Source organism: Cydia strobilella, chromosome Z (assembly GCF_947568885.1).
Source record: "Cydia strobilella chromosome Z, ilCydStro3.1, whole genome shotgun sequence".
NCBI lineage: Eukaryota > Metazoa > Arthropoda > Insecta > Lepidoptera > Tortricidae > Cydia > Cydia strobilella.
The window spans coordinates 46,001,550-46,023,034 of NC_086068.1; the positions used below are offsets into that span (position 1 = coordinate 46,001,550).

At 37.9% G+C, this 21,485-nt stretch overlaps 1 protein-coding gene across 1 annotated transcript in view; it reads right to left on the reverse strand.

Annotated features, from left to right (window-relative positions):
• Positions 1-9,605: 9,605 nt before the first annotated feature.
• Positions 9,606-21,485, reverse strand: part of LOC134754879 (zinc finger protein 395) — an 89,570-nt gene continuing 77,690 nt past the window's right edge. Inside the window, exon 8 of the mRNA XM_063691338.1 lies at positions 9,606-21,224. Within this exon, the coding sequence (XP_063547408.1) occupies positions 21,063-21,224 (162 nt within the window). The 3' untranslated portion in view covers positions 9,606-21,062. The remainder of the gene's footprint in view (positions 21,225-21,485) is intronic.

The following is a 21,485-nucleotide window of genomic DNA, read 5'->3' on the forward strand; positions in this document are numbered from 1 at the left end:
TCATATCATGGGTGACATGGGTCAGTAGTAGGTTGGTAGTAGGCAACCCCAAAGAGCATATAATCACTACGGCAACCCACGATATACAGTCAAATAATGCGCGACGAAATCCTCGGCGTCAATTAATAATGGCACTAATAAACGAGCGTACTGCACCGCAGCCTTGGTACGGACCAAGGCCTAACGGTAAATTTCTTTATCTGCGTCAAGGGCCTGCCACTCTTTGATAGAAAGAAAAAGATAGTCTTAACTCTTATTGCGATTCCTATAAGAGGAAAGAGAAAGTAGTGCCATGCTTTGTCTTTATCACCGACCGGGTGGCATCATAGGTAGCAGGCGTTGCCTAAATACCGAAATCTATAAGAGTGAAAGAGAAAAAATCCTATGCTGCCCAAATTTTATATGAATATTCTTTCTCTTACCCCCGGTCGCTCGGTGGCGCGTCTATAACTTCTTGTATATACTATGTCTATGATCTGCGTTCGCTAGAATCATAGAACTAGAGGCCCTCCACACTCGTGCGCGAATCGCGGGAGCGGGATAGTCTGGAGCGGCTTAGCATTACATAGATGAGCTATACGCGTGCGCCCGTGATACGCAATGCGACAATATGATTGGTCGAGTAGGTTTGTAGCCCACCATAAACCATACTAAATTTACGGTGGGGAATAAAAAAAATGTGTGACAAGGACAAACAATAACAGCTCTTTCTCTGCTATACTCCTACTGAAAGATACATAAGACTATCCTGTTCGGTAATTTCCCCCCATCCCTCACGACCGATCCAGTTATACTGTGGTTATACTAGATTCATGGCTTAGAATACGCAAGATCGCCCTGGCCGCAGACGTTCGGAATTTTTATTCGGTTTCCATGTGTCCCAGAGTCTAACTAGCGCCACCGGAGAGATTAGGAACTATTATTTAAAGCTGAAAGCGGTCACTTTTGCAACAATTCTGCCATAAGAGATTGGCATCCTTTCTATACCATCCATATATTGGCATTTTTATCTGTCACCTCTATAGTTATAGTTGGTCAAACCAAATTGGCAGTAAATAAGAACAAAAAAACTATACTCGTCCTTTTCTTTTGGGTACTAGTGTAAGACAAAGATAGTATGATTCTCTTTCTCTATGTTTAAAATGAGACAGTCCTTTGACAAACTATATGTTCGCCTTTCGCCTGGTACATGTATGTATATTTAAACAAGTATACACAAAGAGAGAGAGAGAGAGATAAGAGACACCGTGCTGGTCGAGCGAAAGTTAACTTTAGTGAGTTAATAATAGAGTATAAGATTAAATTATCTATGGTAGCGTTAAACGTTTAACGCAACTGTCAGTTGGAAGTCGCATTCACTGGAGTGTCGAACGGTCGACTCCCGACCGATTTCAAAAATCCGCGAGTGCCAAGCTGTCGACTCCCGACCGATTTAAAAAGTTCGCAAGTGCTATGGCGTCGGGAGTCGACGGATTGGTCACAATTGGTCATTGCATATTTTGGCGGGAAATTCAACGTTTGCGCGCGCAGCTAAGCTGCGTAAACTTTATCAATAGCTTATGGAAAACAAGAAACATTTCTAGCAATAAAAACAAGTGTCTCTAATATAAATATTCGTAGAAACACATTGATTTATAAAGCGTCTGGACACAGGGCAATCATCAAATATTTGGTGCTCAATAAAACATGATTTTAAGTGTTTATCTATTTAAAGAAGTCTATGCGGATTTAATATAATATGCCTGGGTAAGTAATAAACAGTTTAAATAGTTTTACCGTCCATTTGTTATGTTTTTACATATTACTTTGGTATTTTACTTCTAAGAATCGGGCCATGAACGAGTTTGGTTCTGAGGATTTGGGCGTTTATTTAGGTATATATAATACTAATAACCTAAAGTAAAACTAAAATCGCTGGGTTAACTATTTGGCAACGATAGTCTAAAATATTTTAACTGAAAACTCAATAATATTTCATTTAAAAGTGCCATACTCCACATACCGACACTCAAGATTCAAGGTCGCGAGTGTGGCCATTTTGTTCAGTTTTAAAAGAAGATAGAAAAGTATGGATAATACCTCTGTTTAGTGTTTATTTTTTTTATCTCGTTTGATTTGGTTAAAGTTTTTTTTTTACGCTAAAGGGATTTGGCTTGTACTAACATGCATTTATGTTTATTTGCTTTGCTTTGATTCTAATGAAGTGCACGCACGCGAGGAGGAAGAAGCAGAAGTAGAGGTGTGCGTACTCGTGGTGGTAGAGGGGGCAGCACATGCTGCATATTGCTGCATATTGTTCAAAGCCAATAACCAAATACCTCATAGAGAATTCCGATGCCACTTGATCAGAGAACTAATAGATTGCCACACCCCACGTCTTCCGATCCATGCACCACCTGCCAGCTCTGCCAGTACAAAGGTGTACAGCGTGCGACAACACCACCTGGCTGAATACCCGTTCATACCGCATAGTAAAGGACGCCACCGACTAGTGTGTGTATGCAAAAAAAGCGCACAACTATGTACTGTGTGGGCTGCAACAAACCTGTTTGTTTCTCCCCTTGCTTTGTAAATATGCACTTATATTTTGGAAGTATCTACTTACACACTCGTATCATTTATGCATATATTACTAGATTTTGCCCGTGACTTCGTCTGCGTGGACTTAGTAACCACAGCTAGAGTAAGAATAGCGCCTGGATATAGTCTAATGGCAATCATTCAATTTGAGCGTATGCTTAATTGTTTAAACGAATTATCAGGCAATTAATTAATTATCTCAATTACACCCCGCTTTTCACCCTCTTCCTCTTATGGCACGATTTTCGAAATAAAAACTATCCTGTGTCCTTCTCCTGGACTCTATGCCAAATTTCAACTAAATCGGTTCAGCGGTTTAAGCGTGAAGAGGTAACACACAGACAGACAGACATACACACTTTCGCATTTATAATATTAGTATGGAATGGAAGTATGGATGGTCGTGTACCATATCTTTGTACGTTTCTTTGTATAATTTGAATACCTATTAGATACACATCATACACACATGTAAAAGTTTTGCATGCGTTTGGTTACTTTAATTTAAAGCACTAGCAGATACAAACGTAAAAACAGAAAAAAGCGGCTGCCACAGCTCTTCGTTTGAAAAATCTAAACCTATGGACATCTTTCAGCTCATCGCACAAGAAGATCTATGAAAATACGATCTCAAAACTGCCCATGCTGGAAGCGCCTATCGACAAAATACCAAAAACTATGATCTTCTGGAGAGATTACGCCATATCGTTAACAGAAGATCCGAAAGAAGGACTAAACCAAATAAACCTAAGAATATTTACAGATGGCTCAAAAACAAATGAAGGGACAGGATGTGGTGTCTTCTCAGAGGACCTGAACATACACATCATAAAATCCCTTGGTGAACACAATACGGTATTCCAAGCTGAATGTGTAGGAATAATAGAAGCTTGCAATGCTATTACAAGACGACAAGTGAAACACGAAACCATACTAATACTGTCAGACAGTAAATCGGTACTACAAGCGCTATGCAGCGACAAACTTACTTCAGAGCTTATACTTGAATGTCATCGGAGTCTCACTGAGGTGAGCAAAGAAGGCAACAAAGTAACAGTACAATGGATAAAGGGGCATAGTGGATCAAGAGGAAACGATGCAGCGGATGAACTGGCCAGGAAAGGTTCAGAAACACATATGGACCCGAGCCAATCATGCCCCTACCAATATCCTACATACACAACCAGCTAGAACAACATCACAGACAACTGCACAACAAGTACTGGAATGAAATGAAGACATGCAGGCAAACCAAAGAAATTCTACCGAAACTGAACCACAAGCTTACCAAAATATTACTGAAAACACCAAGAATTCAACTACGTAAAAAAGTAGGATTAATAACAGGACATAACACACTAAACAAACACCTACATAATATGGGTAAAACTGACAGCCCCATGTGCAGAGCGTGCATGGCAGAAGAAGAAACAACAAAACATATTCTCCTAGACTGTAAACAGGTAGAAGTATATAGGAGCAAATACCTAGGGAATCCATGCACACTAAAGGAGGCAACTAGCAACCTGAAGACTTTGCTCGGCTTCGTGGAGGAGCTGGGGTGGTTAGAGTAGCGCTACCTCGTTTCACGCAAAATAGGCACATTGGATGTCGAGTTGCGGAAAATGCCCAGCAATACTAACTAACTAACTAACTAAAACGTAAGTTTCAGTTTGGCTATATTTGTTTTTAATCTAGCTAACCACTGGTTTTTTTATTAAGCTGGGCTAAAATTTGTACAATTTACCTCTTATTAGTAGTTCACATTCAACATGAAAAAAATATCAGAAGTCGTATCCATACTCATGTAGCCCTGGTAAAAAAGTGTTAGTAATAATTTTTTCGATTTTTGTCACAGTGTTATGCAGTTTTCTAATAAAAAAAGGCATTGTATTTATAAATTTTTGTAATGTTATTTATTGTAGTTTTAAAACCTACAAATTGTAATTTGAACAACTTTAGGAACTTGGTATTATGAAACAATGTACGAGGGTCATCTTTCTACTTTAGCTTTCAAGTGCCATATTAATCGACTCATTTTTTTTTTGAAATTGGAAGTTTTGTTACTAAAGTCGATGAAAAATACATATTTTATGAGGCATTCTGCAAAATAAATATATAATTTGAAACGCTTGATTAATAAATGATAACAAAACAAGATTTGAAAGATTACTCAGTTTTTGACTGATGTTTTACGTGACAGATTTCAGATCCAACTTTGACATGCTTGTAATGTATAAAAGATTTATGCAAAGGTATAATTTTATTACCTTTCCTTGTATATACATGTGTAATACTGTCAATAAAATTATTTTTCTTTGAAATAGTGCTTTTATTTTGTAATTCTAGACTCTTCTATATAAAAATCCGGAAAACTTTTGCTCGGCCTAGGTTAAATGAGGACTAGCGAATTGCACATATATCGAAAATATATGTTTGTCAACGTAATTAATAGCCTATCTCATTCTTATTATAGCGCCATGCGTTTTATGTGTAACCTTCATACAAAAATAAACAATAATCGTCAAATTTGTAACACCCGCCAATTTCTTATTGACCACCCGTCAGACTACGTCAGACCCTCTGACACTTAAGCATTTTCGCGCATAATGGCGCCGCCACTTGACAGCTTTTTGATGTAACAGTGCTGCCACCCGAAGGGTTATAAAGTTTCACTTCAAAAAATCATTATTAATTTAGCGAGTGTTTTTAAAAAATTGGTCTGATAAAAGGTAAGATAAGAAGACGTGCTAATAGAAACCAGTACTTGTTATTAGGTAACAAAAGGTGTACAATTTCACGGACAAAATCTATCAATATTACATTTTTGCGACTAAAATCGTGTCCGGGTTCAATGGTTGATGTCGGGGGCTGCAATAGCGTTCTGGCTGCTCCTCTGTCGGACGCCGCCATGGCGCTACTGCAGCTTGTACGAAAGGAGTTTTGCTATTGTTAATAGAATAAGTTAATTGTAAGAATATATAGTCGTTTTCTATGGAGCGACATGTCACCTCGGTGGCAAGCTCTTAAATAGAGAAAAAACTGTAATAACTTAATTTCAATTCTTTTTTAAAAAAAGGAACCGCCTTCAAAAAACCAACCCACTGAAAAGCACAAAAAAATTTTTATATACCCCACCCCTATCCTTGCCCAGTCCCTAAGTCCCTATCCCGTCGTAAAGCAAATTTCTGCCAAAACCGGCCAAGTGCGAGTCGGAATCGCGCACCGAGGGTTCCGTACTTTTTAGTATTTGTTGATATAGAGGCAACAGAAATACAACATCTGTGAAAATTTCAACTGTCTAGCTATCACGGTTCATGAGATACAGCCTGGTGACAGACGGACAGCGGAGTCTTAGTAATAGGGTCCTGTTTTTACCCTTTGGGTACGGAACCCTAAAAAAGACATGTTTAGTTTTTGCACTTCTATAACTACTTCTCGTATTTTTTTTTCTATTTGGCAGCAAAAAAAGTTTTTGTTGGTTTGGCACCGCCTTCAAAAACTAAGCCATCCGGGTATGGTTATTAATTTGCTTATTATTAGGTATAACTTAATTTTTGGCAGAAATTTGCTTTACGACGGGATAGGGACTGGACTGGACATAAGGATAGGGGTGGGGTATATAAAAAATATTTTTCAGTGGGTTGGTTTTTTTAAGGCGGTTCCCTTTTTAAAAAAAATAATTATATTAAATTATTACAGCTTTTACTTATTTTTTGGTTTTTATTTTGTGTTTTCTTTTAATATTTTTTCTTTTTAATTTTTTTAATTATTTTTATTTTTTTATTTATTAAATTTTATTTTTTACTTTTTAGTGATACTTAGAAGTTTTTTGTTTCAATTTTTTATCATCTTTTATTATTTATTCATTTTATTTTACTTTTTAGCGATTTATTTTAGATTTTTAGATTTTAGGCTAAAATATTAGTTTGTTTACTTACAGTTAGATTCTCCATTTAGTTTTGGGCTAGTAGGTATACCTACTCTAGTGTAGGCGAAGTTTCGTCGCGAATAATTATCGAGGTTGGAAACTTTGACGTTTCGGTGCTAAAGGATTTGTAAATGTAGTTAGGTGTAGGTATTATGTTTCGTCCTATTGTAACTAAGATTTAATTTACCTAGACATTCCCACTCCCAGTCCCACTCCCATTCCCAGTTCCAGACTCCAGGACACTGACTGGCTCCGACTCCCACGCCCACTCGCACTCCCACTCCCACTACCACTATTTCATCTTATCACAAAATTTCATCTAAATCGGTTTCAGGAAATCAAAGACGATAGGTATATCGATAGCAGCGCCACCTACCGGGTCCAATTGGGTTTTCAAACCATCCATGTATACTTAAACCTACTCCAGAATGCAACAAACACTTTTCTCAAAACCGCATCAAAATCGGTTCAGCCAAACGCAAGATAATCGCGAACAAACATACATACACACAAACATACGGGTCAAACTGAGAACCTCCTTTTTTTAAGGCGGTTAAAAAAAAGTTGATCGATCCATCTGCAACATAGGCAAACGACAACGAGTTGGTTAACCAAAACAGTAGATGCCTATTTTTCCCCAAACCATAGTTCCACTAGGTACAGCCAGGGTTCAGCATCAGTTCTATCTTGGGTACTGCTCTCCCAAGTGCTCATCAAAACGTGTTGGATGACCAAAACAGCGTGTGCCTATATTGCACCAAACCTGAGTTCCACTAGGTACAGCCAGGGTTTAGCATCAGCTCTATCTTGGGTATTGCTCTCCCAAGTGCACATCAAGACGTGTCGGAAGACCAAAACAGCGTGTGCCTATGTTGCACCAAACCTGAATTCCACTAGGTACAGCCAGGGTTCAGAATCAGCTTTATCTTGGGTACTGCTCTCCCAAGTGCTCATCAAGACGTGTCGGAAGACCAGAACAGCGTGTGCCTATGTTGCACCAAACCTGCGTTCCACTAGGTACAGCCAGGGTTCAGCTTCAGCTCAGTTCTATGTAAACCTTCTCCAGAATGTAACAAACACTTTTCTGAAAACCGCATCAAACTCGGTTTAGCCAAACGCGAGATAATCGCGAACAAACATAAATACAAACATACGGGTCAAACTGAGAACCTCCTTTTTTTTGAAGGCGGTTAAAAAAAACATTTTTGACAACATACCAAAAACAACTTACAGATCAAGAAATAAAATTTACAGTATCATCCATTTTTAACATTACTTTTGACAACTCTCAGTGGTCCCAAGCCTCCCTGCCCATTAGGCACGGTGGTATTGGGATACGGCAAACTTCTGCTGTTGCTCTTCCGGCTTTTCTTTCTTCAGCGCATAACATTGAAAAACTGTTCCGAAAAATTCTAAAAACTGACCCCCTTATTAATTTGGACGTCCCTTTCCTGCCGGAGGTTATCGACAGCTGGAAAACTGCCTGCCATAATACGGACTTGCCCACTACTCGCCATTCACAGCACCAATGGGATGAGCCGCTTTGTCTGCTGGTACGGGATAATATGTACGAAACGTCTACCATCACCACAGAGCGCGCTCGTCTCCTTGCTGCAACTAGATGGGAATCCGGCTCATGGTTGCAGGCCCTGCCATCAAAGAACCTGGGCACAATACTGTCTACCAATACTTTCAGGATTTCGTTGTGTTTGCGCTTGGGGGTGGCTTGTGTGGCTCCTCATCGATGCCAGTGTGGTACAAACTTAACGCGTTTTGGTATCCACGGCCTATCCTGTTCCAGGAGCGTCGGCCGTCTTTCACGACACGCCAGTCTGAAACGACATTCTCCGCCGAGCTCTCGTCACGGCTGGGACGCCGGCGGTTCCGGACCCACCTGGTTTAGCCCGCGATAACGGGAAAAGACCGGACGGCATGACCCTCGTTCCCTGGAAGATTGGACGGCCTTTAGTTTGGGATGCCACATGCGTGGACACCCTTGCGCCGTCCCATCTTCCAGGAACGTCTAACAGAGCTGGTGGTGCCGCCGACGCGGCTGAACACCTCAAGCGGCGCAAATATGCAAACATTGATTCTGGCTGTATGTTTGAGCCGTTTGGGGTGGAAACCCTTGGGCCGTGGGGACCTGGTGCTCACGGCATCTTTAAGGAGCTGGCGAAGCGCCTCGTGGAGGCGACGGGTGACAGGAGGGCTGGCTCCTACCTAGCGCAACAGATTGGCATTGCCGTCCAGCGCAGCAATGCCTCCAGCCTTCTTGGCACCCTGCCAGACCGGAGAGGCGCCGAGTTAGACAGTTTTTTATTTATAGTTTTAGTGGTAGTTTTATGTAGCTTTCAAGTTTAGTTTATAATTTTTACTTTAAGGATTTATTTATTTTTGTTTATATGTATACGTACCTACAGTTATATTATATCTAATTATATATAAAATAAGCTTTCATTTGATAATTATAATATACGATTAATAACAAAAAAAGAGATTTTTTTTTCACCACACCAGCTGGTAAAAGGCTCTCTTGATTGTTCCGAATTATTCTGAAAAGTATCACTTTAAAATAGGCATTCATGCATTCAATATACACTGCAATAATTATTACATACTTACACTAAAACATATTTGTTCCAACTAGTGATATCATAATATGTATATTATAATTTTATGTAGGACAGAAAAGTGGGTTAGGTTAGGTTAAAACTGCGACCCCACAGCCACACAAACGGTTTAGGTTAAATCATAATATAACAAAATCAACGTATTACATTATAGCAAGTAATGATAATGGCATTATGGCAAAGTTATTATAAAGTTTTATTATAATTATACTAAACATTACACACCCATAGTATATAGGTACATATATCATCTGTCAAATATTATTTCTTACGATGCGCCGACTATACTTGCGAGTCCAGGTGGAGGGAGAGGCAGGGTACTCCGATAGGTACATAATAGGGTCCGAGATATAGTGTACCTAGTCTACAACGCGTTTTAGCCCCCAGGTTCATTTTTTGTGTTGTTACATGTTTATGTAACTCTGAATAGGATATGAGTGAAAGGTGATAAAAATAAAGCCACATTTATTCTAATAATTAAAATATATATTTTCAAGACACGCAAAATTCATTCTGAACGTATTGAGGTATAATATTTCAGGCAATAGTCTACCAGGTGTAGCACTAGCATGACGGTATTTTACAGTAGGTAGTATTAACATTTTTTGATAAAAATTTCATTTACTATCTGTTCCATTTTTTGTCTGAGTGGGTAAGTCTAGATACATTTTTCACAGTTAAATTTAAAAAAGAAGTATAGTATACAGTAATAGTAGTAAGTTTAGTTTAGTTTGCTATAGAGAGCTCGGGGTTGCAATTTTTGCAACAATGCTATATTTATTCAATTTTGTAATGTGTTAGCTTCACTGCTAATAAAGGTAATTTTGATTATAATATGACAATCTAAACGATTATATTTGTAACATATCAACGAAAACACTTTTATAATATAATCTTTAATATCTATAGTTGACAAAATCAATTTATTTGGAACACATTCTGGACCTTTTTCTCATTACAATATAAAATAACTATCTATTCTAACACGATTCTCAGTAAAATATAACAAACACGCTCATCCAACATTAAACATATAAATAATAATCTAGAAAAGTAATAAATAAAAATATAAATATCACAATAGAAGAACTGCCAGCTATTTATTAAATCCAGTAATGCCTCTTTAACACAACAATAATGATTCATTGAGAACATTGGGATTGAAAGAGGATTTATTAAAATATGAGATATGAATGAAATGACGCATTCGAGCTGACAGTGCCGGTAAACTGCTGTGATATTGAGTCCACCGCGACCGACCGGCGCGGCGCGGCGCAGCGCGGTGGACACGTGCGCAGTACAACATCGTTTGATCGTCACGTTGCAACCTTAAAACTACTGGTAACCATTCAATCAAATCATTGCTTCAGCGGCTCAAGCTATATACGTACCTACTACTAACTACAAATCGAGTAATATTCGCCACATTTTGGACCAAGATTGATACACACGGATCGGTATATGTATTCAAATACAGATAGTAAACCATATAGGGTGTAAATAGTGCTAATAAAATATGCTTGTATGGCTAATGGCTAATTCATCGCGTTCTCGGTTTAATTTGAGAACAGTCTTGTTTAAACGGGATGTGTACTTAAAGTGTAACCGGAAATATAGTTACATACATATAACAATATCATAACACAAAATGCTCCAAATGATACATTTTTGAAACAAAGCCGTTGACCAAATAATGTGTAAAACGTGTGCCGAGCAGCCGAAGCCGCGCCGTTGGACACGCGCTTTATGGAGTACACCCCTACGCTTTATGGAGTACACCCCTACGTTCCTATTTCTACATAGGAGACATATTTTCAAAAACAATAATTGCCCACATATACTTATTAACGACAAATCAATTTTTGGGAACATCGAAACAATTTATTTACAAACAACATTTTTCTTAAATTACAACTAATCATATAATTAAAATCTTTACATTCGTACGGTATAGTTTATTATGAAATTATATATGTAGTTATTAATCTAAATATATACTTCTAAATACAGAACAATTGTTTGCTTTACAGGCATTATTAATTTATTATTTTACCATAATATCAAAAGGGGTTACTAATAAGCACAATGAAATCAATATTCGTTATATTTAAAATCAAGTTTCCAATTAATGAAAAACATTTATACAATATTTAATCAGTAAATAATATGCTACGTACACAATACACATAATATCTAAAAATTGATCTATTATATAAAATAAAAATTAACTATTGCAATCAACAAACATCTGAATCATGACATTGGTGAAACGAGGGCTAACGCGTATGAATTCGCCACTAGGGGCGCTAGTGTGGATGGTGGTCTTCGCAAAGTTCGAAATGTCAAATGTCACTTCAATGACTGACAGCTGTTCTTTAGTCTTTTGGACCACCATCAACAGAGGCGCCAACTGGTGAGCAAACAAACGATAGCCCTCATTGGTGACACATTGGTATCGCCACCCGGTCGAACATACGATTACCTATTAGGTATAAGGGCACCAAAGTATAGTGCTCTTCTGGAACAAAAAACTATGGTTGATGAGAATGATGAGGCTTTATTACGTGGCATGTAAATAAATCGATACAATCGATACAAAATACATGGGTATTGATCGTAGCCTTATTACAGTGGTACCGCCCGCCTTCGGAATGCTGCAAATATGTAATATGACGAAAATTAACACAATCATAATTGCTTTTTTTAATGCTCGGGTCTACGTAAGGGCACACGACACGCTTAAACATTACACAAATTTTACATTACACTATTAATTGGATTATTTTTTGAGTACAACATGCAGGGTGTGTATTATGTTAGGTGTATTCGAATAATTCCGACCCAATACGGAATGTCGGGCATAATTCCAACAGGACAGAGTACTTTTTGGGAATTATCCGACAGTTGCAGTAAGATATTAAGAAAATAATAAGGTAAAAAATCGATGACGTTCCTGTCCAGCCATAGTACGGGTGTGTTACCACTGTTACCAGAGATTTGTCAGATTGGCATACCGCCTACAACGCACAAAGCTATTTTAACAATAATTCAATAAGGCTTGGTTGTACAGATGTAGTGAACAATCCTTTGCCATCGGATTTTCTTGAAAACGTTCTTATTTGTCATGCTACTTTAGTTAACCTCAGTACTTTTTGTACCGAGACTGACTGAAATAGCAAGACACGTTTGTGCGTTTCCGTGAAAATACGATGGTAAAGGATTATTCACTACACCTGTAAAACTATTTGCATAAACATTAACAATTCATTTATTAAAGGAAGAAAACGGAAATACTCGTTAATTAAATGTAAGATTCGTCGAGATCGGCCATAGAAAGAATATAAAAAATATTGTAGTAGGTATACCTTATTTAATTTCATACACCAATATAGAGGAAACCTGAAGAAATGAAGCACTTTGAATAGCCAATAGATACGTTACAAGTGAAGCGGCAGTGCACCTGCAATACACCTTTTAGTTTCATTGACGTTGTGTATATTTCGGCACCAACATACCGCTCTCAAGTCTCAACTCCTTCATTAGCTACCTGATCATCGGTTAGGTACAGATTATGCTTTTTGTACTGATATGTTTGTTATTTTTTTAATAGTATGACTTTGGCGTAGTGTAATAAATTGAGCAAAATTTAGCTAAAAAAACTAGTAAATAGGCATTATTATGTACCTACACAATAGCGCGATATAAATAAAGTTGTCTTTATTATCCAAAAATAATTATGTTCTACAGCAAAAATTCAACATAAAACAATCTTTCATACCATGTACATCTAATAGCTTCGCGTAGGTATAATATTGAGATCGGTATACCGTAAAACTACGAAACTAGTATTAGAATTACAAAAGAAGCAATTAAACACACAATCGTCGAAAGTCGAACACCGCGCGCGACAACTTCCGACAATTCCTCAAACATGTCAACTTCTAGTATCCTTGCCGATGTTGTCTATCTATACCCATGCAACTGACCTTTATTAACGAAGTATATCGACACCGCGTTTCTTAGTTCGAGATGAGTATTACGTCCTGGCCACGACATTGCGCGGCTAGCTTCGGCTAAGGCGAAAACCATAGGTGGGAACGAAAGGTCCGATCGCTGTCTCGCTTCAACCTATGGTTATCGCTTTAGCCGAAGCCAGTCGCGCAATGTCGTGGCCATGACGTTAGGTGATTCTACACAAGGCATGAAGGAGATATAGAACCCATTGAACATGCTTATTACAATATTTTACTTTTAGCCACATACTAACTCATAACTAACATAACAATCAAATAAAAATACTTTGTACTGTCGACTTTCATTTTCACGCTAATTTGATATTACCACAGAACACCTTTTTCTAAAGAACTCGTACTTATAGAGCAATTATTTCATGAAACCGATACTGCCAAAAATACAGGGGTGCGGGGGACGACGTGAGCGAGTCCCGTGCCGTGATTGGTCAGTTCAAAGACATGTGGTCCGCCGACTGAAGTAGGATTGATGGCGTGATTCGAAATTCGAAAATGTATCGAGTAAAGCTACCGTATGCGTGGCAGAGGGGGTAGCGGGACTATGCTATGTCTTTAGAATAGGTGGTCTGTGGATATTACAATGTTGAAGCGTGGCAAAAAATTTTTTTGCTTAATTTTGTTTCCATAATTATAGATCAGCACAATAAACTATAACTGTGCATACTTTTTACCTTATCGTTAGCTAGGCTAGCATACTCAATACTATATATTTATTATTATGACTTTAACTTAATATAACACTTATAAGTATTATTCTATTTAGATAACCGCGTTTACATCTAGGTTCTTATAATATGGCAGTTGTCAATTCGCTAGCTGAGTTGTAGTTATAGCCTACAATCTATCGAAACGGATAGTGCGTGTAGCGCGGAGTTCGTTGTCTACGTCCCAACGGGACGTCGCGGCGAGAGGGTTCGTCAACTTGACATGATATTCATGTTTCTATCACAACCTTTATTGCAATCTCTAATTCATATTTGGTAATTTTTGCAGGTACGTAAAAAATTATAAAACTCGAAAAACGAAAAGAAAAAAAAATGGTCAGGAAAGAGGTGGTGGTATGGAGAGTGAGTCGCAATATTAATAATTCCGTATGATGTTTCATGCTCGCTTTACACTCATTTTAGTAGCGTACATTATATTTGGGCAATTAAGGTCAGTCGGAGCAAGTGTGGGGTAACCACGCCAACTCCAAGTAGGTAAAGCATGGAATAAAGGTTGGAACTCCTCTAGCCGAGCGTGACCGCTCCTTCCTTACCTTATTGAGAAAAATGGTATCTCGGTAGAAGTGTGGTCCGTTATACCTACTTAAGTGTTGTAAACGTGGCATAGGCGCAGTTGTCCCATGACCGCACTTCACCCGACTGACTGAAACTTTGTCAAACTGCTACGACGGCGACGGGCGGATGACTACTATGGTGTAGGGACTGAAGGACGGACAAATAATGTTCATGTGATTTAAAAAAAACCGGCCAAGTGCGAGTCGGACTCGCGCACGAAGGGTTCCGTACCATTACGGAAAAAAACAGCAAAAAAATCACGTATGTTGTATGGGAGCCCCATTGAAATATTTATATTATTCTGTTTTTAGTATTTGTTGTTATAGCGGAAACAGAAATACATCATTTGTGAAAATTTCAACTGTCCTAGCTATCACGGTTCATGAGATACAGCCTGGTGACAGACGGACAGCGGAGTCTTAGTAATAGGGTCCCGTTTTTACCCTTTGGGTTCGGAACCCTAAAAAAACAGATCGAGAACCTCCTCTTTGATAAAGGTGGTTAGAATTTATGTAAATTGTAAGGCAAGGATCAAATTAACATTAAGTAATAACTTAATATATGCAAATTAAAGAGATCATGGACAGTTTTTAAAATTCAGAATACTGTGTAAGTAAGTGGACAAAAACTTGATTCTTGTTGATGCAACCCGCCTCTCGCCTCACCCAATAAATGATAAAACATTAACATACGAAAGTATATCCTTTCATGTGGCATTCGTCATTTTTGAGTTGAAGGAATTTCGATTTTATTTTAATTAATGAAATTCCAAATTTAAATGAGTTAAATTGTCCGCGAGGCGAACAGGAGCCCTTGAAGTGGCAGGTGGCAGGAAGCCACTTCAAGGGCTAGGAGAGCTTAAAGCAAGTGCAAATAACATCCCAGAGACTTCGAGTAGTGTTTTCAATATTATAATAAAATATTACCAATATCTAATGAAAGTAAGATATAGGTTTTAAGTATGGGAATAGTCTAAGTTGCTCAGTTAAAATTAAATATATATATATAATGTAGCGGAAATGAGAATGTTAAGATGGATGTGTGGTGTGACAAGAATGGATAGGATAAGGAATGAGTATATAAGAGGAAGCCTGAAAGTTGCACCTATAGTAGAAAAAGTAAGAGCGAGTCGCCTAGCGTGGTACGGACATGTAATGCGGAGGGATGAAAGGCATGTGACGAGAAAGGTATAACGAATGAATGTGGAGGGAAGTATCGGGAGAGGAAAACCCAGGAAAAGGTGGATGGACTGGGTGAGAGATGATATGAAACGAATGCGAGTGAGTGATGAGATGACGGGTGAGAGAGAGGTATGGAAGAAAAAGACATGCTGCGCCGACCCCAAATGAATGGGATAAGGGCAAGCGAATGATGATATATATATACATATTACTTATTAGCTTTAGATAGTTTAATGAAAAGATTATCACGAGCAAGGCCTTTGATAATTTCTTTGGTACGTAGAAATAATGATATTCATATTGTTACGAGCAGTGGAAAAATGATTCAGTTTAGACGTCACACAGTTGGCAAAGTCAGGCATGGTGGTCTCGAGCGCGAGTCTGCCGCTGCGTGCTCAACATTGCAGTCATACAATACACCCACAAATCAGGCGGCTTTTATTCCCCCCTCTATTCTTACCCCTACCCCTGGCCTCCTGTATAAGTTCTATAACTAAAAGTGCAACACGTGAGACACGTGATATACCTACATAGTACCTATGTGCCTGCCACTTTGTATAATACCAAAGAGGATATAATAAGATAGAGCGGTACTGTCATAGTAAATTTTGTAACCACTGTAAATTCACTGCCATCTAACGACATACTTTAAAACTAAAAATGAAGATTTATAAAAATACGTTAAAATGTATTTAAATATGAATAAATGATTTTTTTATTTGCATTAATTATTTTAATATGATTGAGACCCATGTTCTTTTACTGGTATGCGTTAAAGTTATAAATAACAAACGAAACCGTCAACGCCCTCTATACGAGAGTAGGCCAAAGCTAGTGGCGCCATCTGATCGAGAATCAAAATTTCGTGGATTTTCGAGGCACGTTTTTACCTTAGACTATTACGGAGTTATATTAATCTTTGATAATACTATTTATTTATGTGCGTTTTGCAGGTATCTGCACGTAGACGTAGGTTTCGTTTTACTCGACTGAAGTGTACCTGCTCTATCAAAATTAATAGCGCTGCGTAGCGAAAAGAAGGCACATATCATATTTAGAAAGCTCACTAGTCTCATATAAATTAGTTTCTTGTGAGTAAATGTAAATGCTAACGCATTGATTATTTATCCAATCATGATAGCCAACCATAGTAGTTTCAACAATTTATAAACGGTTAATATATTTGAATCCAAACTTATTTTATTACTAGGGCTAACATTACTTCCTACTGTATTAATTAACAAAAATAAATAAAAGCACGTTTGGTCGAGTTCTATGGCAATAGTGCATATCAGCTGCAGTACGATGGACGTTATTTTTATTAACCTTAATGTTTTGTTGATATTTAGATTAAGGTAATATTTAAAACTTGACAATTTAAAAGTGCTTGTTGCTAGGCCTATTTGAATAAAGAATATATTGACTATTGACTATAACCTTTTTTTTAAATTGCAATATAACATTACAGGGCACCCCAGTACAAAATCACATATACGACATATTTTTCTACAGCGGCATATGGTTGAATAGGACTATATTTTTTTAGATAATGCGTGTGTTCTTTTAGTTAAATAATTGTGGTTTAAATTTTTAATTACTTTTTTAAAAGACGTGTAAGTAAGAAAAATATTACAAAAAAAAACACGTATTTTTGGGCGCAAAGTATATATTAATACGAGTAACATTGACTATGCATGCGTACCAATTATTGCCTTAACGATATAAGATCATTGTTATTTGTTTTTAATTACATATAAGCACATCAGTATGTTACACATGTTTTAATTAGAAAGTCCTGTATCAGGAAACTCAGTGTTAAGAATTTTTTTAATACAGTTGCTTAAAAAGTGCTACTTTACGTAGCTGTTTAGCGTACGGAAAGTTGGTTTTCGCGAACTAGTGCTTTTTACTTTTCCAATTTTTTTAAATTTATTCTTGTTCCAATTCATGACTACTTATTGATGGGTGTTAATATTAGTTTCCTTTGAACGTCGTAATCAACATAAAAACCTACTGTTAATGTAAGAATACGAAAAATATACATATTTATTACTTACCTCTTCATCATTATAACACGTCTATTTTTTGAAAAACCGTTCTTAATAAGTTGTCTGAATGGAACGGAACGTCTGTCGAAGAAGAGGCGTTTTTTCTTTCTGCTTTAAGTTTCCAAAGGCAACATTCGATATTGTTTTTATAAATGTACGATACACAAATAATCGTAATTAACGATATTTGGGTAATAATAGTACAATGTTTTATATTTACAATTGTTTCTGTCTTATACAACATGCATTTAAAAAAAAAAAACTTTCATTGAAGTGGGTTCAATAATAATAACACCCAGCTAAAAAAACACCTCTTCATAATGTCAATGTCATTGATGTCACAGAATTAATAATATAAAAGTTTCGAATTCCTTACTTGTTGTTTTACCTTATTTTTTCGCAACTGTATTAAAAAACGTCGTTAGATACAAGTGCGGAAATGTCATTCTTCATTGACATACTTTCCGCACTAGCATCGAAATGTACTATTAATTTCCTTGCATTTCTTCAATAATAAGATTAAAATAAAAACAATAATATATTCCTGGGGTCATAGCCAAGATGAGAATCGTACATCGACAAACGCCGATCGGAAAAAATAATATCGGGATGACAATGAAGTATCTAAGCTTTGGTAGGTATTACAAAAAGTTGCATCATGGAAGACTTGCATTTACCCTCACCATCCACTATGGTTAGTGCAGATTGTTACTTTAAGCTAACGGGCAGAATTATACTAGCATCACGTACTGCAACTGTAATAACCAAAAGGACTTATTTAATTGGCACATACAAGATAGCACCGAGCTTTCGAAGTACAACTTTTCCGCGTGAATTGATAGATAGATGATTAGGCCAATCAAATTTGATTTTTTCGGAGAATCAATTCCCAGCAAGCTGGAAAACGTTTTAACATCTTCATTTGGTATGACCATGCGTGTAATCCGAGTTTGCGCAATCCCAGGAGGTAAGCATAATGTTTTGCTCTTTTTCAGTTTTTTGCTTGTAGGTCGAAAAAGGTACATCCAATTTGCTCTAATCATAATGAAAATTGATATCTGAGGATCCTAAAGGTACCTTAATATGAAGTAAGTTTGTAAAATTTTAATGTCTTTATTTTAAAAAGGTATAATTATGTTAAAATCCGTAAACTTCTTTTTACCAGTGTCTGATTCACAAAACCTTGTTGTTAGTGCCATTTTAATTGAGGGTGGGTTCCTTCTACATCGAGTGGTTTAGAAATCCAAGACAAATGTATCTCCCAAGGCTCCCAAAATTTGCCACACCTGGGATTGCGCAAACTCAGATTAGGCGTATTTAGGACCAAATGCAAGTATTAAAACCATTTCCAGCTTGCTGGGAATTAAATCCGCATAACGCTTTTTTGAATCTTATTTTGTTGACCTAGATGGGGTCCTAGAAGGATCGGACGCGAGGCCGTGCGGCGGACGTGCGTTGGCCGCGGTCTCGGCGCAGCGCAGGCTCGCGGTCTCGGCGCGGCGCAGCCTCGCAGGCCTCTCCATTCACTGCGGTCTCGGCGCGGCGCAGGCTCGTGGGCCTCTCCGTTCGCTGCGGTCTCGGTGCGGCGCAGGTTCGCGGGCCTCTCCGTTCGCTGCGGTCTCGGCGCGGCGCAGGCTCGCGGGCCTCTCCGTTGGCCGCGGTCTCGGCGCGGCGCAGGCTCGCGGGCTTCTACATTGTTGGCCGTTGGAACCATTAACGCTGGCTGAACGGTGATTTTGAGACGTAAATACAATACAACATAATTATACATATTCAATAAAAATAGTTATTCGTGTCAAGTCATATTCGATAAGACAATTGTGTTGAGTAATTATATTATAGTATTAGATATAAGTAGTAAATATTATAATTATGTACAAATATGAACATTGCTTTATTTAACCATTAAATACGAATGCATTACGTAAGTAATATTTATTTATGTACATGTTTATTCTTCAAAATATATATAATATTTATTTTTATTATAATATTGCAAATAGCAATTACCTTAACGTTATGTTAATTTTGTATTCTTGTCGCAAATGTAAAATATCTTATTTTGGGCTCATTAGTTGCACAGTGTTTCATTGTGGTTCGGTGTTCGTTAAGTAACGGTTTTACAATCGAATGTATGGCCGGTGTGCACGCGGCGACCGCATGCATCATCGTTCCCGGGTCCCGAGTCGGAGTCGGGCAAAGGTGCGCGGGTTGCTGACGGCCCGGCCGGAGTGGCGTGCGCGCGCCTCAGCGGGACGCGGACGCGGACGCGGCGCACGAGCGCCATCAGTGCCATCACCCATGGGAGCGGGCCGATCTCGTGTTGCGAACTACTGCTTTGAGTATTGTCTCCTTGTTCACGCAGTACAACATACGACTCAGATATGTTCAAAATTTTTACTCTAATCATGTTTTATAATAGTCTTTTCGTCGAATTAGCGATTTTTTATAATTACTTACGTCTATTTTATTTTATATATTACGACATTATGATCATCTTATTATAATTATGTATCTAAAATTTCAGTCAATATACATAATTTATTTGAAGTGATTAATATCACTAAATTATTCATGTAATTATGTATTTACGTTAATCTACTTGCCCATTTTTTAAGCAGTGTGAAAACATTGATTTTTATATAACTATTTAAAAGCACATTTGAAAATGTGGACGGATTTTTGTCTTCAGATTGAACCTAAAAGTAAAAGCTATCATCCGATATAAAAAAAAATATCGTTTTAATGATGTGGAACAATGGCCATTTTGAATATAAATAGTTATAGTTTCAAATATGAGAAGTACTCATAATAATCCGGTGATCTTATAAGATGTAACAAAAGTAATATTTTCACACTGATCTATATGTCAGTCTAAAGTTACATTAAGAACTTAGAATTAGGAAATATTCACAGTGTGAGCGCAACAACAACGGGCGCGGCTGGCCCTGCCCTGCCTCCTCTACCATGATTTCGGTTACGTTACGACATTTACGAGCTCTAACATGAGTTCTTTTAAGGCGATGTTCATTCACAGTTCTACAAAAATACGTGGGCAATGTCCATATTGTATTTAAATAACGGCCCAAATTTAGAGAAAAAATATGTCTCCTTTAAGTTTATATACTCAATAAATATTTTAATATATTTATATGTATCGCATATACTTATACTTATTCGTCTGCCTAGTTTACCTTATATAAAACTGTCGTTTGTCACCTAGTGTTGTCACAATTGTCCAAACACCTCGCCTCGCCCATCGGAAAGCAGTGCGTGCCAGCTACGCCATCTGGTAACGGGCGAACGGTATTGAGTAGGCTCGAGTTACTTGTGGTAGAGCTGCGCGTGCGCGCGCGCCTCGGCGAGGTGGCGGCGGCGCCGCTAGTCGCCGAAGCGCGTGCAAGCCTTCTTCCACTTGCATTGCGTGCACCACAGCTCGCGCTGGTCCATGCCGTACACCTTGCGGCATTTCTTGTTGTCGGAGCGCGCACGCCGCCCCGGGCTGCTGGGCGAACTGGTCGCCGCCGACAGCCGCATGTGTTTCTACCGAAAAAATAAGCATGTTACCAAATGTTACTGATGTTACTACTATCATACATCAGGTAACATTAAAAGTTCTTAGAAAATGCCACTTAGAAATCATAATCATAAACAAGAAGAGGCATATAATTTATGAAATATAACTCTTTAAAAATTGTTTGAGGTATAAGTCATTCAGTTCTCATTTGTATTTCAGGATTGCTGGCAATAGGGAATATTACGCGAAACTCTGCGTAGGGAGCGCCACTACCACAATCTGATGGT